The 20,102-nt window shown below is 34.1% G+C and overlaps 1 protein-coding gene and 2 long non-coding RNA genes across 4 annotated transcripts; 1 reads left to right on the top strand and 2 right to left on the bottom strand.

Moving 5' to 3' along the window:
- Nucleotides 1–9,904: 9,904 nt before the first annotated feature.
- LOC148071928 (uncharacterized) lies at nucleotides 9,905–10,983 on the bottom strand. The gene is made up of 3 exons (XR_015712846.1): nucleotides 10,627–10,983; nucleotides 10,154–10,489; nucleotides 9,905–10,095 (listed from the first exon to the last, which is right to left on the bottom strand). It is a non-coding gene; the product is annotated as an uncharacterized LOC148071928 (long non-coding RNA).
- Nucleotides 10,984–14,014: 3,031 nt separating this feature from the next.
- On the bottom strand, nucleotides 14,015–15,936 carry LOC148071927 (uncharacterized). Of its 2 annotated transcripts, XM_087799134.1 has the most exons (7): nucleotides 15,892–15,936; nucleotides 15,206–15,520; nucleotides 15,009–15,068; nucleotides 14,727–14,885; nucleotides 14,549–14,668; nucleotides 14,418–14,434; nucleotides 14,015–14,346 (listed from the first exon to the last, which is right to left on the bottom strand). In XM_087799134.1, the coding sequence occupies exons 1-7, from the start codon at nucleotides 15,932–15,934 to the stop codon at nucleotides 14,242–14,244; spliced, it is 819 nt and encodes a 272-aa protein (XP_087655260.1). In that variant the 5' UTR covers nucleotides 15,935–15,936; the 3' UTR covers nucleotides 14,015–14,241. The 2 variants fall into 2 exon arrangements, with proteins under 2 accessions (XP_087655260.1, XP_087655259.1); XM_087799133.1 differs by having other exon boundaries at nucleotides 14,727–15,068.
- A 2,470-nt stretch (nucleotides 15,937–18,406) lies between these two features.
- On the top strand, nucleotides 18,407–19,578 carry LOC148071926 (uncharacterized). The gene is made up of 3 exons (XR_015712863.1): nucleotides 18,407–18,433; nucleotides 18,950–18,983; nucleotides 19,064–19,578. It is a non-coding gene; the product is annotated as an uncharacterized LOC148071926 (long non-coding RNA).
- The last annotated feature ends 524 nt before the right edge of the window (nucleotides 19,579–20,102 follow it).

Here is a 20,102-nt window from a genome sequence, read left to right as displayed (position 1 = left end):
AAAGCAGGATGGAAAACTTTTCTCATGTTTTGAAATGATTTTGTCTGATCGTCAAGATAGCAACACCAGTTATCATCACACAACCTTCTGTGAGTCACAAACTTTTTTATTTATTTTTGATTCCATGTTTATCTTCACCAATAGTCACTCAAAAGCTAGAACATGTTTGAACGTCACAGATGTCAGATATTACGCAATAGAATCTGAGCTTGAATAGAAAAGTTCATGTTACTTTGGTCACTTATTTAAACTTCCTTTCTCTTTCTTAATGAGGTCAAGAACATTTGTTTCTTCTTCTCACTGCATGTGACAAAACCACAAAGACCTTCCTCACAGTCCAAACATTCTTCATTTTGATATTGCATTATTAAATGAGGCCGCAATTTAAAAGTTGACTTGTGTGAAAATAGTTATCAATGAAAATATTCTATATATTAAGAAAATTAAATAACTCGACTGTATTATGTCTGTTAAAGGAGTTGTCCATGAGGCTTCCAATGTTCCTGATCCTCCTCCTAGTCCATCCACACAGTTCTTTCTATTGATTGAAGTAGTTCCTGAGTAGAGGTTGAGGTTGTGACGTATCAATCCTTGAAGATCCGAGCAGGTCAGACTCCTCTTTTGGCCTCTTGTTCTCTTGGGAAGGATCTCTCTGGTGTTTCCAAGTCCAGGCTCATCTGAGGTCCAACATAAGTATCATGATGACAAATCTATTCCTTCACATTGACCCCAGAATAGATCACGTTTTCCTGTAGATCCACACGTTTTTCCTTTCTTCCGCTTCTCCTCTTGGTGTAACTCGGCACAGTGTAAACCAATGATTCATAATTGTCCTGCTGGAAAACGAGAAACATATTAGTACTGATGGATAAATAGAGAAGTTCAGTGACGTCTGGTTTCTACCTGCTGGTCCCCGTCATCAGTGGTGGATGTTGGTTGAAAACGTGAAGATTCTATAGAGGAATGAAAATATTACGCAGATGAACGTGTTTCATTGAACCTCCAACCAAAATAGTGTGAAAAATTCTCTGAACTTTCACTTGTGCTTCTTGTCTCTAGTTTGAGTTTCTATTATTCTCTTGACAGCATTGATGAGATCAACTGTAGACGATCCTCCTAAAAACCGCCAGAACCTGATGTTACTGGATCCTGTGGTTCATCTCTCTTATATATATACATATATATATATATATATATATATAGATTCATGCCAGTAAATATGAGTTAAAATTCAGTCATAGACAAATCAATACTAATATGTTTTATTCTGAAAAAAATAACAGAAATAACCAATTTCCAAAACAAATCTCAACTTAAAGATTTCTAATATAAATCAAGGAATTATAGGATATGTAAAAATATGTTGAACGGGGAGGTGATGAAGACAAAACACATCCCTGATGATTAAAAAACAATGTATTTTCACCCCCCCCCCCCAAAAAAGTCAACCCCTTCTTTTCTATTTTGTCTTTGTGTGTAATCATCATCTGAAGTGAGGAATTTGAGGTGAAAGAAGAACAAAAAGAAAGTTTGTGGCAGGAAACAGACTTTTGGAACTTCAGAGTTCTCATGAAGAATAACTCACAAAAGAAAGTCAAACTATTGCATCATTCCGAAGCAAGAACATTGAAGGTGCACCTAATTCACTGATCTACATTTAAAAAAAGAAAGATCTAACAGTTAGTCTTCTTTTTACATCTTTACAAATTAAACATCAGAAGAAACCAAGACAAGAAAATAAATTCGAACCATCAATAAACTTTTTTGAATCCAAAAACGACTTTCTAAGTAAATAATGGATCACATGTTACTTATTTTGTATCATTTTTAATTTGTGGATAAAAATATATATATTCTTACTGTTTAAATCTTGCTTTAGTTTCCAGATGATGTAGGTCATTAGAAGAATAATGAGCAGACAAATGGAGAGACCAGCACCAAACACAATCTCCAGTTTACTTCTGAAGTCACTGCTATTATTTCCTGTTGGAAAATACATTTACAAGTGAATTCAATAATGTAAAATATTTGGTTAAAATACCTTGACTGTCTTTGGATCCATTTCCCCAAAAGATGTGTCCACATGAGACCACGGCGCAGTAGAGGGTCTCATGGTGAGAGGAGCTCACGTCTCTGGACAAGGTGTAGAAACATTTCCTCGACTGAATCTTAGAGTTTTCTTCACATTCATCTCCTCCAATGTCACGAGCCAAGAGAAAATGTGGTGCTTTGTCTGCTCCAGATTTGAACCAGTAAACTGATTCTTTTCCAGAACATGAGTTTTTCTTCTTTGTGAGGAGTGAACATTGAAGATTACCGGAGGTTCCTGAATGCAGCAGATCAGTCTGAACCACATCCGTTACATAAGCATCTCTGTCTGTGAAGAAGTCCAAATATTTAGAGATGATTGATTAAAATGGAGAATGAAAACAGATTTATCACAGAAGTTAAATATTATAAATGTAAATATGTGATTTTAAACTGTATCAATAGTGACGAAGAAGATACTTTTACCTTTAACATGCAGAAACGTTGTATTCATAAATGTCGTCTTTAAGAACAAAACTTCACTGCAGTAGTAAAATCCAGTGTCTCCAGACTCTGCTCTGCTAAGATTCAGATCAAAATGATCTGAGTCACGTTTTGCAGTGAATCGAATCTTGTTTGAAGATAATCTTCCAAAGCGATCCACAGAGACTAAAACTTCCAGCAGGTTGTCAGAAGTTAATCTGGTCCACTGTAAGTCTCCGAGTCTGTTCTCAATGTTGCATTTGAAAGTCACATCCTGTCCAACAAGTACGGTGATTGTTGAGAAGTTTTGATCACATCCTGGAACAGATTAATTTTTTAATTTGTCATTTTTCAGTGTAAATGTAAAATTGTGAACATTTTAATTCACAATTTATCTTTGTTCCACAACAATTTGTCAGTAAAAAGCTGAGTACTGCAGAAATGTTAAAATAAAATAAAAATCTATTTTTGGTTGAAATAGTACCAAATAACCAAAAAAACTTACTTGAACAGTTTGTTACGAATGTTTTAGGTGAATTTATAGAAACACAAAACTAACTCATCCAGAATCAAAAGGATTTCAAACGAAAACTCAAAACAACAGATGAAAACAATGAGGAAGTGATATAAAAAAACAGCACAAATTATTGTTATTACAAGTAAATCAAGGGTTTTAATGAACTAAAAGTTCATAATGCTGATAATTCTTACCTCCAGTCGAGACAAAGACGAAGAGAAAATAAACGTAAAACATCTCCACCACAAGTCCAGCCAAGTTTGAGATACAAAACCTACAAACAAAGCGTTTATGTTGCAACACCAGTTGGTGGGAACAAAAGAATCATTGGTCGGTCGTCATTTTTTTCTTCTCAGTTCGACCAATGAAAATAATCAGCCTTTTTTTTTACCCCAGAAGAACTCAATGGAAACTTCTGTGTAGAGATTTCAAAGCATGTTTGTGAAAGTATGTTACTCCTCTTTTTACAAGCTTGAAGAATGAATTAAATGGCTCTCAGAGTTATTGTTTTTTCTTAAATATCTTCTGCTTCATGTGAGTTTGGTGCAGCACGTACGAATAATCTTCTTCTGATGTATTCAATTATTGTTTGTATATTTATATTTGAACTTTGAACAGTTCATCTCAAATACTCGGCTGATTTTTGGATATAGTTTTAGATGAGGGCTGTCTGTTCTCCTTAAGAACAGAGTCAAAGCTCGGTCTGCATAGATTCTATTAATTAGGACTCGTTTCCCATGAAGGTTGGAGCATTTTCCGGGTGGAAGATAAGATCTTGCCCCAAATGGAGAAGTTTAAGTACCTTTGGGTCTTGTTCAGGTGTGAGGGAATAAAGGATTGGTAGTAAAAAGAGAGCTAAGCAAAAAGGCAAAACTCTGTGTATACCAGTCGATCTAAGTCTCTACCCGCACCAAGATTCAATCTTTATTAACCAGTACATATTGTTATACATACATAGAATTTTTCGTGGTTGTAACATATGGCAACGAACGCTGGGCAGTGACGGAAAGAAACGAGATTGCGGATAAAAGAGGTCAAACTAAGTTTCCTACGTAGATCAGAACCGCTCCTCTGTCTTCTGTGACCCAAGAGTAGCACAAAACATTTTGAATAAACAAACAAATAAATAGATTATACATGTTGGCAATTAACCTGAAGACACAGAAAAAGATGAAAAAAATAAAAAATAAAACGTGTAATTTAATCAAAAATTTCAAAAAATCAAATAAATATATAAGAAAAAATTGATTAAAAAAAAATATGGAATAGCGACAGATTTGTTTTTTTTTCTATTCAAATCAAATTTATGTGGAATACTTTACTCACTCCATGTTGTTTACACTCACTATAGATATATATTTTTCCATTCAAGTTACACTACAACGACACATAAAGTCAGACATATGATAAAATATGAAGATTTTTGTGCTTGAATAACATATTTGAACTATTTTCATGTTGGATGGATGAGTCTGTGGATAAATGGATGAAAGATACATTTACAATTATAGCTTATAAATGACTGCTGAAACAACTTTCCAAAAAATATATATTTTGTTTGGATATTTTTTTGTTCAAATCTTTATTTCTTTATTGTGAAGAAAACACTCACAGTCTCATAGAGATGTGGTCTAGAGTGCAACATTAAAACCTGTCAAGCGATGGCCCCTGACTTCCTGTCTTCTTCTCTCTGAGGCTTGATGGGCTTCCTGTCTAATGACTCCTAGTGTAAGAAAACATGTCTTTTACACATGTTGACACAACACATGTAAGCAAGCTTTTTGGGCAAATGGGAAAATAAAACTTAATTAAATATCATAAAACATGAAAAAGGGACATGTTGAGTGTTTTAATATCTTGAAAAATGGACTTGACTCCACAGAGCATGTTCATGACGCTCGACTGCTGCAGTTCAAGTCACACCTTCGTGCAGGATGAGGTCTGCAGAGGCTGTTTGTGTAGCTCTCGTGTGGTTACTTCACACGCAGAGATGAAAAAAAGTCCCCTTTTTTAAAGCTTGTGCAGCAATAGACAGGAAGGGCGTTTGACGACCACAACAACAAGAAACTTTCCATTCAACTGTGAACAACAAGTTATTCTGCTGGATATGAAACTGTTTAAAAAAAAAGTTTATAATTAGTTAAAATGAAATCAAAAGTTTAACCTTTAAGGGAGATTCGAAGTTGTAAGGTAATTAGAAAAAGGTAATCAACAATATAAACAGTTTACTTGATTTTGTGACTAAATTGTATGTTGGTTCTGTGGAGTGTGTTACTAGAGTGACTTATTTTCATGAACTTTATAAACTGTGTCATCAAATGCATCTACTGTCTTTATGAATCTCCACAGTCTCCAAATGTTTTTTTTAAACTTATGACAACTCAGATAAAGGGTCTCAAACTCAGTTTAACAGTCACTGAAAATGTGTTTTGACACTTAAAATAATCACTACAAAAGATCATAAAATGAAATGTGTTGTTGTTCCATCCAGTAAAGTTGTTGAAGTCTGATCTGAGTGGAGGTGAACTGTCAAAAACGTTTATTTATTGTGTGCAAAAGCTAAAAAGAAGATGAGGAGGATGTTTCAATATTAAAAGGGGCGTTTTGAGATCAACCTATCAAATCACAGGTACATGTTCTTGTTCCCACCCCTTTTTTGTTTCTCTTTAAAGGCAACAGATGAAGACGTTTCACGTCAAAGTGTCGATGTTAGTGGATTTACCGTGACGATGTGGTAAGTATTTATCTCTCACTGGCTGATTGATTTTCATTTAATGTTTGATAAAGTTTCTCCACGTTTATTCTTTTTTTCAATTACATTGGAATCAGACTAACAAAGTTTTAACATATAATAATATGTTTTAATTCAAGTTGAATACGTGCTGAACTTTTTAGTTCACACTAGTAGATGCTTTCTGCTCGCTCTTGTTACTTTCATATCTTCCCTCTTGCAAAGTCCCGAGCTACTTCAATTTCCTCCCACAACCACACAAACACGTCAATGCATATAAGTGACAGCCCATTTCCTGCTTTCAACTGTCAGGGTTGAAGTATGTCGTCTGAAGGTACGAGAAACTTGGTTTAAAAGAAACATGATTTAAAATCAAATGAGTTTTGATTTTGAATTTGAAACAAACGCAAAACATTGAACTTCTTCAGGACAAGTTTAAAATGTTTGACATCTACAGAATATTGGTTTTGAGGTTCATATGAATGTGTGACTTATATTTGTTTTTATTATTATTTTGTAGCTGCTTTTCAACAAATGCAGACCAAAGATCATGAAGACCAGGAGGTAAAACTTTCAAAGAACACACTGACCAACTCAATCCAGATGATTCTCAAAGTATATCACTGTGTTTTCTTATAATCCAGCAGGTTAATGAGGACGTTCTGGTCTTTGCGGCACCGATTTACAACAAGAGGAAAAAATGGAAAAGAGAATCCTGATATGCAAGATAACGTCATAAATACTGGTGGGAGAGGACGTGAATAGAAGATTGCTGGAGGTCAAATTCTTCCTCCTTCTGGAATATTTGATTGGGATTAAGAGCCTTCAACATAAAGGAGATAAAGTTCAACAAACCAGCTTCCATGGTTGCATCATCTCGATCAGTCGACAAAAACAGATGGTTTTTAAAACGAGATTCTATCATCACTTTGCTTTCCAACTGAATCATCCACTAGATTGTTCCTGTGATGTCACATGACAATTACACCATTGATGTTTAAAGATAAATCAAAAGTCCTGCTTGGTTGAAAAGATCAAAAACTGTCACCGGTTGAAAACGGTTCATAAAGACACAACTTTTTCAACACTGAGGAGGTTCAGATGCCACCCTTTTGTCAAGTCCAAGACCTGAGGACAAAAAGTAATACTAATAATAACATAATGGAGTATTTGTATGGTTACTATTTGTGTCAAATTGCCAATAAATGTCCAGTTTTACAAACTTTCCTCCTTGACCACTGCTTCCATCATTAAAACTCAAACATTTATTTCTAGTTTTTGTTTTGTATTTGTGACTGGCAAGTGAATTAAGATGGTAAAAAAAGCCTAGGATTTTTTTTTTCAAAATGAATGTAATGGTAAAATAAATATCTTTAATTTATTGTTGATGTAAATATGAACTCAACATGTTCTCAGTCAAACTAAAGTCAGGCTCTCTATATTTTAAGATAGAAGCTTTAAATATAGAGAGCCTGACAATAAACAATTAAAATTTAATGTAAAAATCTAACACAAACACTCACACGGGATCACACCTACAACACAAAGTCACTAACACGCACCAACACACACAGATACATAAGCAATCATGTTTCTGTGTTGAATTAGTTTTTGTTTGCTACATTTGAGCTGCTTTTACTTCCTGTTGACGACCACACAGATTTGTTTGAAAAGATCAGTGATGTCGGTCGTTCACACGCCCACATTTTTTTCTTTTTGCTGTGGCTGCTCCTTTTTTAGGAGCTTTTGTCGATTGTGCTTCATGTTGCTTCATATACTTATCTCTCTCATGTGACCTCCCTGGAGGTGGTTAACCAAACATCCGAGGTCTTTGAAAATCAATTTCAAGTGTTTTATCGGTGCATACAAAAGAGCTGTCCGAGGTGCTGAAGATGCTGCGAGCAGCGGTAATATAAAAAAATAAATACTTTGAAAAGAAAATAAACTGTTCCAAACATCTCATTACAAAGTATAATATTCACCAGTAAAGTTAACATTCATCGTCTATAAAATATGTCTGTGCATGTGCAGGTGAATTTGTGTGTGCGTCACAAGTGTGCTTGAGGATGCTTCTAGAGTCAACCTCAAATTCCCTGAAGTTGTTTTTAAATAGTTTTTAATTAAATAATTTTCCTGTCTACTTTTCATCAGTGCTTTTTGTTAAAGCTTCTCAGAGGATCTTGTGCTTTGCTGCCTCCCTCCGTTATAGAAAGAGACTCTCGGAAATAAATCCTGTCGATGTAGCTCTGTGCAGCAAAACCAAAATCTTTATTTTTTCTTTGACTTGCTGGTTTAGGATAACATATCATTTAAAGAGACATTTAGTTGGATAACTATCCCTGAATATCTACCTGTTGGTGATGTTGTTCACCAGTTGCTGCTCGTTGGAAACCGTTAGCTCCTAGATTAGAACAATAAAACTGTTCAACAGACGACAATAAGAGTTTCAAACTCGCAATTTGAGTTCAATATTTCCTTCCATACAGTAGAAACACTATGACGTTTTTTCAGAATCAAATCAGATCTCTCTGAGAAGTTTTAATTCAAAAGCAGGATGGAAAACTTTTGTCATGTTTTGAAATGATTTTGTCTGATCGTCAAGATAGCAACACCAGTTATCATCACACAACCTTCTGTGAGTCACAAACTTTTTTATTTATTTTTGATTCCATGTTTATCTTCACCAATAGTCACTCAAAAGGTAGAACATGTTTAAACGTCACAGATGTCAGATATTACACAATAGAAACTGAGCTTGAATAGAAACGTTCATGTTACTTTGGTCACTTATTTAAACTTCCTGTGTCTTTCTTAATGAGGTCAAGAACATTTGTTTCTTCTTCTCACTGCATGTGACAAAACCACAAAGACCTTCCTCACAGTCCAAACATTCTTCATTTTGATATTGCATTATTAAATAAGGCCGCAATTTAAAAGTTGACTTGTGTGAATATAGTTATCAATGAAAATATTGTATATATTAAGAAAATTAAATTACTTGACTGTATTATGTCTGTTAAAGGAGTTGTCCATGAGGCTTCCAATGTTCCTGATCCTCATCCTAGTCCATCCACACAGTTCTTTCTATTGATTGAAGTAGTTCCTGAGTAGAGGTTGAGGTTGTGACGTATCAATCCTTGAAGATCCGAGCAGGTCAGACTCCTCTTTTGGCCTCTTGTTCTCTTGTGAAGGATCTCTCTGGTGTTTCCACGTCCAGGCTCATCTGAGGTCCAACATAAGTATCATGATGACAAATCTATTCCTTCACATTGACCCCAGAATAGATCACGTTTTCCTGTATATCCACACGTTTTTCCTTTCTTCCGCTTCTCCTCTTGGTGTAACTCGGCACAGTGTAAACCAATGATTCAGAATTGTCCTGCTGGAAAACGAGAAACATATTAATACTGATGGATGAATAGAGAAGTTCAGTGAGGTCTGGTTTGTACCTGCTGGTCCCCGTCATCAGCTTTGGACGTTGGTTGAAAACGTGAAGATTCTATAGAGGAAAGAAAATATTACGCAGATGAACGTGTTTCATTAAACCTCCAACCAAAATAACGTGAAAACTTCTCTGAACTTTCACTTGTGCTTCCTGTCTCTAGTTTGAGTTTCTATTCTTCTCTTGACAGCATTGATGAGATCAACTGTAGATGATCCTCCTAAAAACCACCAGAACCTGATGTTACTGGATCTTGTGGTTCATCTCTCTTATATATACAGTATATACATATATATATACACATATATATATATATATATATATATATATATATATAGATTCATGCCAGTAAAAATGAGTTAAAATTCAGTCATAGACAAATCAATACTAATATGATTTTATCTGAAAAAAATAACAGAAATAACCAATTTCCAAAGCAAATATAAACTTAAAGATTTCTAATATAAATCAAGCAATTATAGGATATGTAAACATACGTTGAACGGGGAGGTGATGAAGACAAAACACATCCCTGATGATTAAAAAACGATGTATTCCCCCCCCCCCAAAAAAAAAAGTCAACCCCTTCTTTTCTATTTTGTCTTTGTGTGTAATCATCATCTGAAGTGAGGAATTCGAGGTGAAAGAAGAACAAAAAGAAAGTTTGTGGCAGGAAACAGACTTTTGGAACTTTTAAGTAAATAATGGATCAGATGTTACTTATTTTGTATCATTTTTAATTTGTGGACAAAAATATATATATATTCTTACTGTTTAAATCTTGCTTTAGTTTCCAGATGATGTAGGTCATTAGAAGAATAATGAGCAGACAAATGGCGAGACCAGCACCAAACACAATCTCCAGTTTACTTCTGAAGTCACTGCTATTATTTCCTGTTGGAAAATACATTCACAAGTGAATTCAATAATTTAAAATATTTGGTTAAAATACCTTGACTGTCTTTGGATCTATTTCCAAAGAAAATGTGTCCACATGAGACCACGGCGCAGTAGAGGGTCTCATGGTGAGAGGAGCTCACGTCTCTGGACAAGTTGTATAAACATTTCCTCGACTGAATCGTGGAGTTTTCTTCACATTCATCTCCTCCAATGTCACGAGCCAAGAGAAAATGTGGTGCTTTGTCTGCTCCAGATTTGAACCAGTAAACTGATTCCTTTCCAGAACATGAGTTTTTCTTCTTTGTGAGGAGTGAACATTGAAGATTGCCGGAGGTTCCTGAATGCAGCAGATCAGTCTGAACCACATCAGTTACATCAGCATCTCTGTCTGTGAAGAAGTACAAATATTTAGAGATGATTTATTAAAATGGAGAATGAAAACAGATTTATCACAGAAGTTAAATATTATAAATGTAAATATGTGATTTTAAACTGTATCAATAGTGGCGAAGAAGATACTTTTACCTTTAACATGCAGAAACATTGTATTCATAAATTTCGTCTTTAAGAACAAAACTTCACTGCAGTAGTAAAATCCAGTGTCTCCAGACTCTGCTCTGCTAAGATTCAGATCAAAATGATCTGAGTCACGTTTTGCAGTCAATCGAATCTTGTTTGAAGATAATCTTCCAAAGCGACCCACAGATACTAAAACTTCCAGCAGGTTGTCAGAAGTTAATCTGGTCCACTGTAAGTCTCCGAGTCTGTTCTCAATGTTGCATTTGAAAGTCACATCCTGTCCAACAAGTACGGTGATTGTTGAGAAGTTTTGATCACATCCTGGAACAGATTAAACATGTCATTGTTTTGTGTAAATGTAAAATTGTGAACATTTTAATTCACAATTTATCTTTATTCCACAACAATTTCTCAATAAAAAGCTGAGTACTGCAGAAATGTTAAAATAAAATAAAAATCTATTTTTGGTTGAAATTGTACCAAATAACCAAAAAAACTTACTTGAACAGTTTGTTACGAATGTTTCAGGTGAATTTATAGAAACACAAAACTAACTCATCCAGAATCAAAAGGATTTCAAACGAAAACTCAAAACAACAGATGAAAACAATGAGGAAGTGATATAAAAAAAAACAGCACAAATTATTGTTATTACAAGTAAATCAAGGGTTTTAATGAACTAAAAGTTCATAATGCTGATAATTCTTACCTCCAGTCGAGACAAAGACGAAGATAAAATAAACGTAAAACATCTTCACCACAAGTCCAGCCAAGTTTGAGATACAAAACCTACAAACAAAGCGTTTATGTTGCGACACAAGTGGGTGGGAACAAAAGAATCATTGGTCGGTTGTCACTCTTTTCTTCTCAGTTCGACCAATGAAAATAATCTGCATTTTTTTTACCCCAGAAGAACTCAATGGAAACTTCTGTGTAGAGATTTCAAAGCATGTTTGTGAAAGCATGTTACTCCTGTTTTTAAAAGCTTGAAGAATGAATTAAATGGCTCTCAGAGTTATTGTTTTTTCTTAAATATCTTCTGCTTCATCTGAGTTTGGTGCAGCTGTTCTGATGTATTCAATTATGGTTTATATATTTATATTTGAACTTTGAACTTGATTTTTGGAGGAAGTCTTAGAAGCGTCTCTTATTTATTGGGCTTCTTAACACAACATTTTTTGACTCACTATGAGAATGAAGATGGATGTGACAAAAGATGTTGATCCTGCTTGTGAAGAATGTCTATTTTCCTCTTTCTTTTGTGTTTTTCTACTATTTTTGAACTTTATAATAAGATTAAATTACATGACGAGATTGTGGATAAAAGAGGCCAAACTACGTTTTCTATCAGAACCGCTCCTCTGTCATCTGTGACCCAAGAGTAGCACAATACATTTTGAATGAACAAGCAAATTAATAGATTATACATGTTGGCCATTAACCTGAAGACACAGAGAAAGATAAATAATCCAACAAAGATATAAAAAAAAATAATTTAGGCAATCAATAAAATGTAATAAAAAAAAATGATACATATTTAATTATGATGCTTATTTTTTAGGTATATTAAGGTAAATGATTTACTTAAAAACAAGAATTAAATGATGATTTAATTGATTTAAAAAAAAAAAGTGTAATTTAATCTTTTCAAATAAATACAGAAGAAAAAAATGATTTACAAAGATATGGAATAGCGACAGTTTTAAGGTGTTTTCTATTAAACTCAAATTTATGTGCAATACTTTACATACTCCATGTTGTTTATACTCACTAGATATATCTATTTTTCCATTCAAGTTACATTTCAGTGACACATAAAGACAGAAATATGATGAAAGTGTGCAACATTAAAACCTGTCAAGAAATGGCCCCTGACTTCCTGTCTTCTTCTCTCTGAGGCTTGATGTGCTTCCTGTCTTATGACTCCTAGTGTAAGAAAACATGTCTTTTACACATGTTTACACAAAACATTTAAGCAAGCTTTTTGGGCAAATGGGCAAATAAAACGTAATTAAATATCATAAAACATGAAAAAGGGACATGTTGAGTGTTTTAATATCTTTAAAAATGGAATTGACTCCACAGAGCATGTTCATGACGCTGAAGTTTAAGTCACACCTTCGTGCAGGATGAGGTCTGCAGAGGATCTATATGTTTGTTCAGCTCTCATGTCGTTACTTCACACCCAGAGATGAAAAAAAGTCCCCTTTTCTAAACCTTGTGCAGCAATAGACAGGAAGAGCGTCTGACGACCACAAAAACAAAAACTTTCCATTCAACTGTGAACAACAAGTTCTTCTGCTGGATCTGTAACTGTTTTAACATAAAAATAAAAAAAACTTTAGTTTATAATTAGATAAAAATCAAATCAAAGTGTAACCTTTAAGGGGGATTTAAAGTTTTAAAGTAATTAGAAAAAGGTAATCAACAATATAAACAGTTTACTAGATTTTGTGACTAAATTGTGTGTTCGTTCTGTGGAGTGTGTTACGAGAGTGACTTATCTTCATGAACTTTATAAACTGTGTCATCAAATGCATCTACTGTCTTTATGAATCTCCACAGTTTTCCAAATGTTTATTTAAACTTATGACAATTCAGATAAAGGGTCTCAAACTCAGTTTAACAGTGTTTTGACACTTAAAATAATCACTACAAAAGGTCATTAAATTAAATGTGTTGTTGTTCCATCCAGTAAAGTTGTTGAAGTCTGATCTGAGTGGAGGTGAACTGTCAAAAACGTTTATTTATTGTGTGCAAAAGCTAAGAAGAAGATGAGGAGGATGTTACAATATTAAAAGGGGCGTGTTGAGATCAACCTATCAAATCACAGGTACATGTTCTTGTTCCCACGCCTTTTTGGTTTCTCTTTGAAGGCAACAGATGAAGACGTTTCACGTCAAAGTGTCGATGTTAGTGGATTTACCGTGACGATGTGGTAAGTATTTATCTCTCACTGGCTGATTGATTTTCATTTAATGTTTGATAAAGTTTCTCCAAGTTTATTGTTTTTTTCAACCTTCACCAAAAGTCACTCAAAAGATAAAAAATGTTAGAACGTCAAAGAAGTCAGATATTACACACAGTAGAATCTGAGCTTGTTTAGATACGTTCACGTTACTTTGGTCACATATTCAAACTTCCTGTTTCTTTCTTAATGAGGTCAAGAACATATGTTTCTTCTTCTCACTGCATGTGACGAAACCACGAAGACCTTCGTCACACTCAGTTAAAAAACATATTCTTCATATTGATATTTCATCATTAAATGACGCCACAATTTAAAAGTTGACTTACGTGAATATGGTTGTATATATGAAAATATTTTATATATTAAATAATAAATGACTTTACTGTATATGTTTATAACTATGTGGTTGAGCATCAACGTAAGTAAGTTGAGAAAATAGATTTATTAAAGAAAAAAAATACATACAAGATAAAAATGTAGTCAGAAACAGGTACTTTTATATATTTAATTAACTCTCTGTAAAAACTTGATTATAAAGGAACAAAAACAATTAAACCAATATAATGAATTAAACAAAAACTTTCAAGTTTTGGAATGAAGTAACTTTCAGATACAGAGGCCTGAAAATAATGTTCTTCACAATCCTCTCATCACTTTTGAACGTGTCTTCTCTTCACATCTGCTCTGTATTCTCCCTCTCCAGCCTTCATCAGAGTAAAAATGGCCACAGAGTGCACGGATGAATCTTCACTTCCCTGCATGAAAGGAACAGAACATGTCAAGAAAAAGATGGAAAATGTTTCACTTTTACATCTTAAATATTTACCTGCTGCACGTGTTGGTCTTCAGTGGATGGTGAAACATGTATCGAGGTAAAAAAGCAGATAAAAAAAACATAATTTTTTAACTCTTCAATGCTAATAGTTTATCTTTATATTTTTTTCTATTTTTACTCACCAATGGATTCATCATTTCTCATGAGGATGTAAATCAGTAGAAGAATAATGAGCAGACAAATGAAGAGACCAGCACCAAACACAATCACCAGTTTACTCATCAAGTCACTGCTATTATTTCCTGTTGGAAAATACATTTACAAGTGAATTCAATAATGTAAAATATTTGGTAAAAATACCTTGACTGTCTTTGATGTTCGATCCATTTCCAAATAAAATGTGTCCACATGAGACCACGGCGCAGTAGAGGGTCTCATGGTGAGAGGAGCTCACGTCTCTAAACAAGTTGTAGAAACATTTCCTCGACTGAATCGTAGAGTTTTCTTCACATTCATCACCTCCAATGTCACGAGCCAAAAGAAAACTTGGTGAATTGTCAGCTCCAGATTTGAACCAGTAAACTGATTCCTTTCCAGAACATGAGTTTTTCTTCTTTGTGAGGAGTGAACATTGAAGATTACCGGAGGTTCCTGAATGCAGCAGATCAGTCTGAACCACATCGGTTACATCAGCATCTCTGTCTGTGAAGAAGTCCAAATATTTAGAGATGATTCATGAAAATGGAGAAAGAAAACAAATTTAACACGGAAGTTAAAAATTATAAATGTAGATATGTGATTTTAAACTGTATCAATAGTGGCGAAGAAGATACGTTTACCTTTTACATGCAGAAACATTGTATTTATAAATGTCGTCTTTAAGAAAAAAACTTCACTGCAGAAGTAAAATCCAGTGTCTCCAGACTCTGCTCTGCTAAGATTCAGATCAAAATGATCTGAGTCACGTTTTGCAGTGAATCGAGTCTTGTTTAAAGATAATCTTCCAAAGCGATCCACAGAGACTAAAACCTTCGGCAGGTTGTCAGAAGTTAATCTGGTCCACTGTAACTCTCCGTATCTCAACTCAATGTTGCATTTGAAAGTCACATCCTGTCCAACAAGTACGGTGATCGTTGAGAAGTTTTGATCACATCCTGGAACAGATAAATCATGTCATTTTTTTTTGTAAATGTAAAATTGTGAACATTTTAATTTACAATTCATCTTTATTCCACAACATTTTGTCAGTAAAAAACTGAGTACTGCCAGAATGTTAAAATAAAATAAAAATCTATTGTTGGTTGAAATTGTACTAAATAACCAAAGTCGTTACGAATGTTTCAATTGAATTTACAAAAACACAAAACTAATTCATTCAGAATCAAAATGATTCCAAACAAAAACTAAAAAATAACAGATGAAAACGATGAGGAAGTGATATATAAAAAAAAAGCACAAGTCATTGTTATTACAAGTATATCAAGTGTTTTAATGAACTAAAGTTCATAAAGCTGATAATTCTTACCTCCAGTCGAGACAAAGACGAAGAGAAAATAAACGTAAAACATCTTCACCACAAGTCCAGCCAAGTTTGAGATACAAAACCTACAAACAAAGCGTTTATGTTGCAACACAAGTGGGTGGGAACAAAAGAATCATTGGTCGGTCGTCATTTTTTTCTTCTCAGTTCGACCAATGAAAATAATCAGCCTTTTTTTTTACCCCAGAAGAACTCAATGGAAACTTCTGTGTAGAGATTTCAAAGCATGTTTGTGAAAGTATGTTACTCCTCTTTTTACAAGCTTGAAGAATGAATTAAATGGCTCTCAGAGTTATTGTTTTTTCTTAAATATCTTCTGCTTCATCTGAGTTTGGTGCAGCACGTACGAATAATCTTCTTCTGATGTATTCAATTATTGTTTGTATATTTATATTTGAACTTTGAACAGTTCATCTCAAATACTCGGCTGATTTTTGGATATAGTTTTAGATGAGGGCTGTCTGTTCTCCTTAAGAACAGAGTCAAAGCTCGGTCTGCATAGATCCTATTAATTAGGACTCGTTTCCCATGAAGGTTGGAGCATTTTCCGGGTGGAAGATAAGATCTTGCCCCAAATGGAGAAGTTTAAGTACCTTTGGGTCTTGTTCAGGTGTGAGGGAATAAAGGATTGTTAGTAAAAAGAGAGCTAAGCAAAAAGGCAAAACTCTGTGTATACCAGTCGATCTAAGTCTCTACCCGCACCAAGATTCAATCTTTATTAACCAGTACATATTGTTATACATACATAGAATTTTTCGTGGTTGTAACATATGGCAACGAACGCTGGGCAGTGACGGAAAGAAACGAGATTGCGGATAAAAGAGGTCAAACTAAGTTTCCTACGTAGATCAGAACCGCTCCTCTGTCTTCTGTGACCCAAGAGTAGCACAAAACATTTTGAATAAACAAACAAATAAATAGATTATACATGTTGGCAATTAACCTGAAGACACAGAAAAAGATGAAAAAAATAAAAAATAAAACGTGTAATTTAATCAAAAATTTCAAAAAATCAAATAAATATATAAGAAAAAATGATTGAAAAAAAATATGGAATAGCGACAGATTTGTTTTTTTTTCTATTCAAATCAAATTTATGTGGAATACTTTACTCACTCCATGTTGTTTACACTCACTATAGATATATATTTTTCCATTCAAGTTACACTACAAAGACACATAAAGTCAGACATATGATAAAATATGAAGATTTTTGTGCTTGAATAACATATTTGAACTATTTTCATGTTGGATGGATGAGTCTGTGGATAAATGGATGAAAGATACATTTACAATTATAGCTTATAAATGACTGCTGAAACAACTAATTCCAACTATTCCAAAAAATATATATTTTGTTTGGATATTTTTTTTGTTCAAATCTTTATTTCTTTATTGTGAAGAAAACACTCACAGTCTCATAGAGATGTGGTCTAGAGTGCAACATTAAAACCTGTCAAGCGATGGCCCCTGACTTTCTGTCTTCTTCTCTCTGAGGCTTGATGTGCTTCCTGTCTAATGACTCCTAGTGTAAGAAAACATGTCTTTTACACATGTTGACACAACACATGTTAGCAAGCTTTTTGGGCAAATGGGAAAATAAAACTTAATTAAATATCATAAAACATGAAAAAGGGACATGTTGAGTGTTTTAATATCTTGAAAAATGGACTTGACTCCACAGAGCATTTTCATGACGCTCGACTGCTGCAGTTCAAGTCACACCTTCGTGCAGGATGAGGTTTGCAGAGGCTGTTTGTGTAGCTCTCGTGTCGTTACTTCACACGCAGAGATGAAAAAAACTTTTTTAAAGCTTGTGCAGCAATAGACAGGAAGGGCGTTTGACGACCACAACAACAAGAAACTTTCCATTCAACTGTGAACAACAAGTTATTCTGCTGGATATGAAACTGTTTAAAAAAAAAGTTTATAATTAGTTAAAATGAAATCAAAAGTTTAACCTTTAAGGGAGATTCGAAGTTGTAAGGTAATTAGAAAAAGGTAATCAACAATATAAACAGTTTACTTGATTTTGTGACTAAATTGTATGTTGGTTATGTGGAGTCACGAGAGTGACTTATTTTCATGAACTTTATAAACTGTGTCATCAAATGCATCTACTGTCTTTATGAATCTCCACAGTCTCCAAATGTTTTTTTAAACTTATGACAACTCAGATAAAGGGTCTCAAACTCAGTTTATCAGTCACTGAAAATTTGTTTTCACACTTAAAATAATCACTACAAAAGGTCATAAAATTAAATTTGTAGTTATTCGATCCAGTAAAGTTGATGAAATCTGATCTGAGTGGAGGTGAACTGTCAAAAACTTTTCATTTCTTGTGTGCAAAAGCTAAGAAGAAGATGAGGAGGATGTTTCGAAATTAAAAGGGACGTTTTTAGATCAACCAATCAAATCACAGGTACATGTTCTTGTTCCCACCCCTTTTTTGTTTCTCTTTAAAGGCAACAGATGAAGACATTTCACGTCAAAGTGTCGATGTTAGTGGATTTACCGTGACGATGTGGTAAGTATTTATCTCTCACTGGCTGATTGATTTTCATTTAATGTTTGATAAAGTTTCTCCACATTTATTCTTTTTTTCAACTACATTGGAATCAGACTAACAAAGATTTAACATATAATAATATGTTTTAATTCAAGTTGAATACTTTCTGAACTTTTTAGTTCACACTAGTAGATGCTTTCTGCTCGCTCTTCTTACTTTCATATCTTCCATTTTGCAAAGTCCCGAGCTACTTCTATTTCCTCCCACAACCACACAAACACGTCAATGCACATAAGTGACAGCCCATTTCCTGCTTTCAACTGTCAGGGTTGAAGTATGTCGTCTGAAGGTACGAGAAACTGGGTTTAAAAGAAACATGATTTAAAATCAAATGAGTTTTGATTTTGACTTTGAAACAAACGCAAAACATTGAACTTCTTCAGGACAAGTTTAAAATGTTTGACATCTACAGAATATTGGTTTTGAGGTTCAATGAATGTGTGACTTATATTTGTTTTTATTATTATGTTGTAGCTGCTTTTCAACAAATGCTCATGAAGACCAGGAGGTAAAACTTTCAAAGAACACACTGAGCAACTCAATCCAGATTATTCTCAAAGTATATCACTGTGTTTTCTTATAATCCAGCAGGTTATTGAGGACGTTCTGGTCTTTGCTGCACCAATTTACAACAAGAGGAAGAAATGGAAAAGAGAATCCTGATATGCAAGATAACGTCATAAATACTGGTGTGAGAGGACGTCAATAGAAGATTACTGGAGGTCAAATTCTTCCTCCTTCTGGAATATTTGATTGGGATTAATAGCCTTCAACATAAAGGAGACAAAGTTCAACAGACCAGCTTCCATGGTTGCATCATTTCGATCAGTCGACAAAAACAGATGGTTTTTAAAACGACATTCTATCATCACTTTGCTTTCCAACTGAATCATCCACTAGATTGTTCCTGTGATGTCACATGACAATTACACCATTGATGTTTAAAGTGAAATCAAAAGTCCTGCTCGGTTGAAAAGATCAAAAACTGTCACTGGTTGAAAACGGTTCATAAAGACAAAACTTTTTCAACACTGAGGAGGTTCAGATGCCACCCTTTTGTCAAGTCCAAGACCTGAGGACAAAAAGTAATACTAATAATAACATAATGGAGTATTTGTATGGTTACTATTTGTGTCAAATTGCCAATAAATGTCTCCTTGACCACTGCTTCCATCATTAAAACTCAAACATTTATTTCTAGTTTTTGTTTTGTATTTGTGACTGGCAAGTAAATTAAGATGGTAAAAAAAGCCTAGGATTTTTCAAAATTAATGTAATGGTAAAATAAATATCTTTAATTTATTGTTGATGTAAATATGAACTCAACATGTTCTCAGTCAAACTAAAGTCAGGCTCTCTATATTTTAAGATAGAAGCTTTAAATATAGAGAGCCTGACAATAAACAATTGAAATTGAATGTAAAAATCTAACACAAACACTCACACGGGATCACACCTACAACACAAAGTCACTAACACGCACCAACACACACAGATACATAAACAATCATGTTTCTGTGTTGAATTAGTTTTTGTTTGCTACATTTGAGCTGCTTTTACTTCCTGTTGACGACCACACAGATTTGTTTGAAAAGATCAGTGATGTCGGTCGTTCACACGCCCACAA

The sequence above is a fragment of the Callionymus lyra genome, chromosome 9 (genome assembly GCF_982586985.1).
Source record: "Callionymus lyra chromosome 9, fCalLyr1.hap1.1, whole genome shotgun sequence".
NCBI classification, from domain to species: Eukaryota; Metazoa; Chordata; class Actinopteri; order Syngnathiformes; family Callionymidae; genus Callionymus; species Callionymus lyra.
Note: the sequence above shows the minus strand (reverse complement) of the source record. Positions and strands in the feature narration are given on the sequence as shown.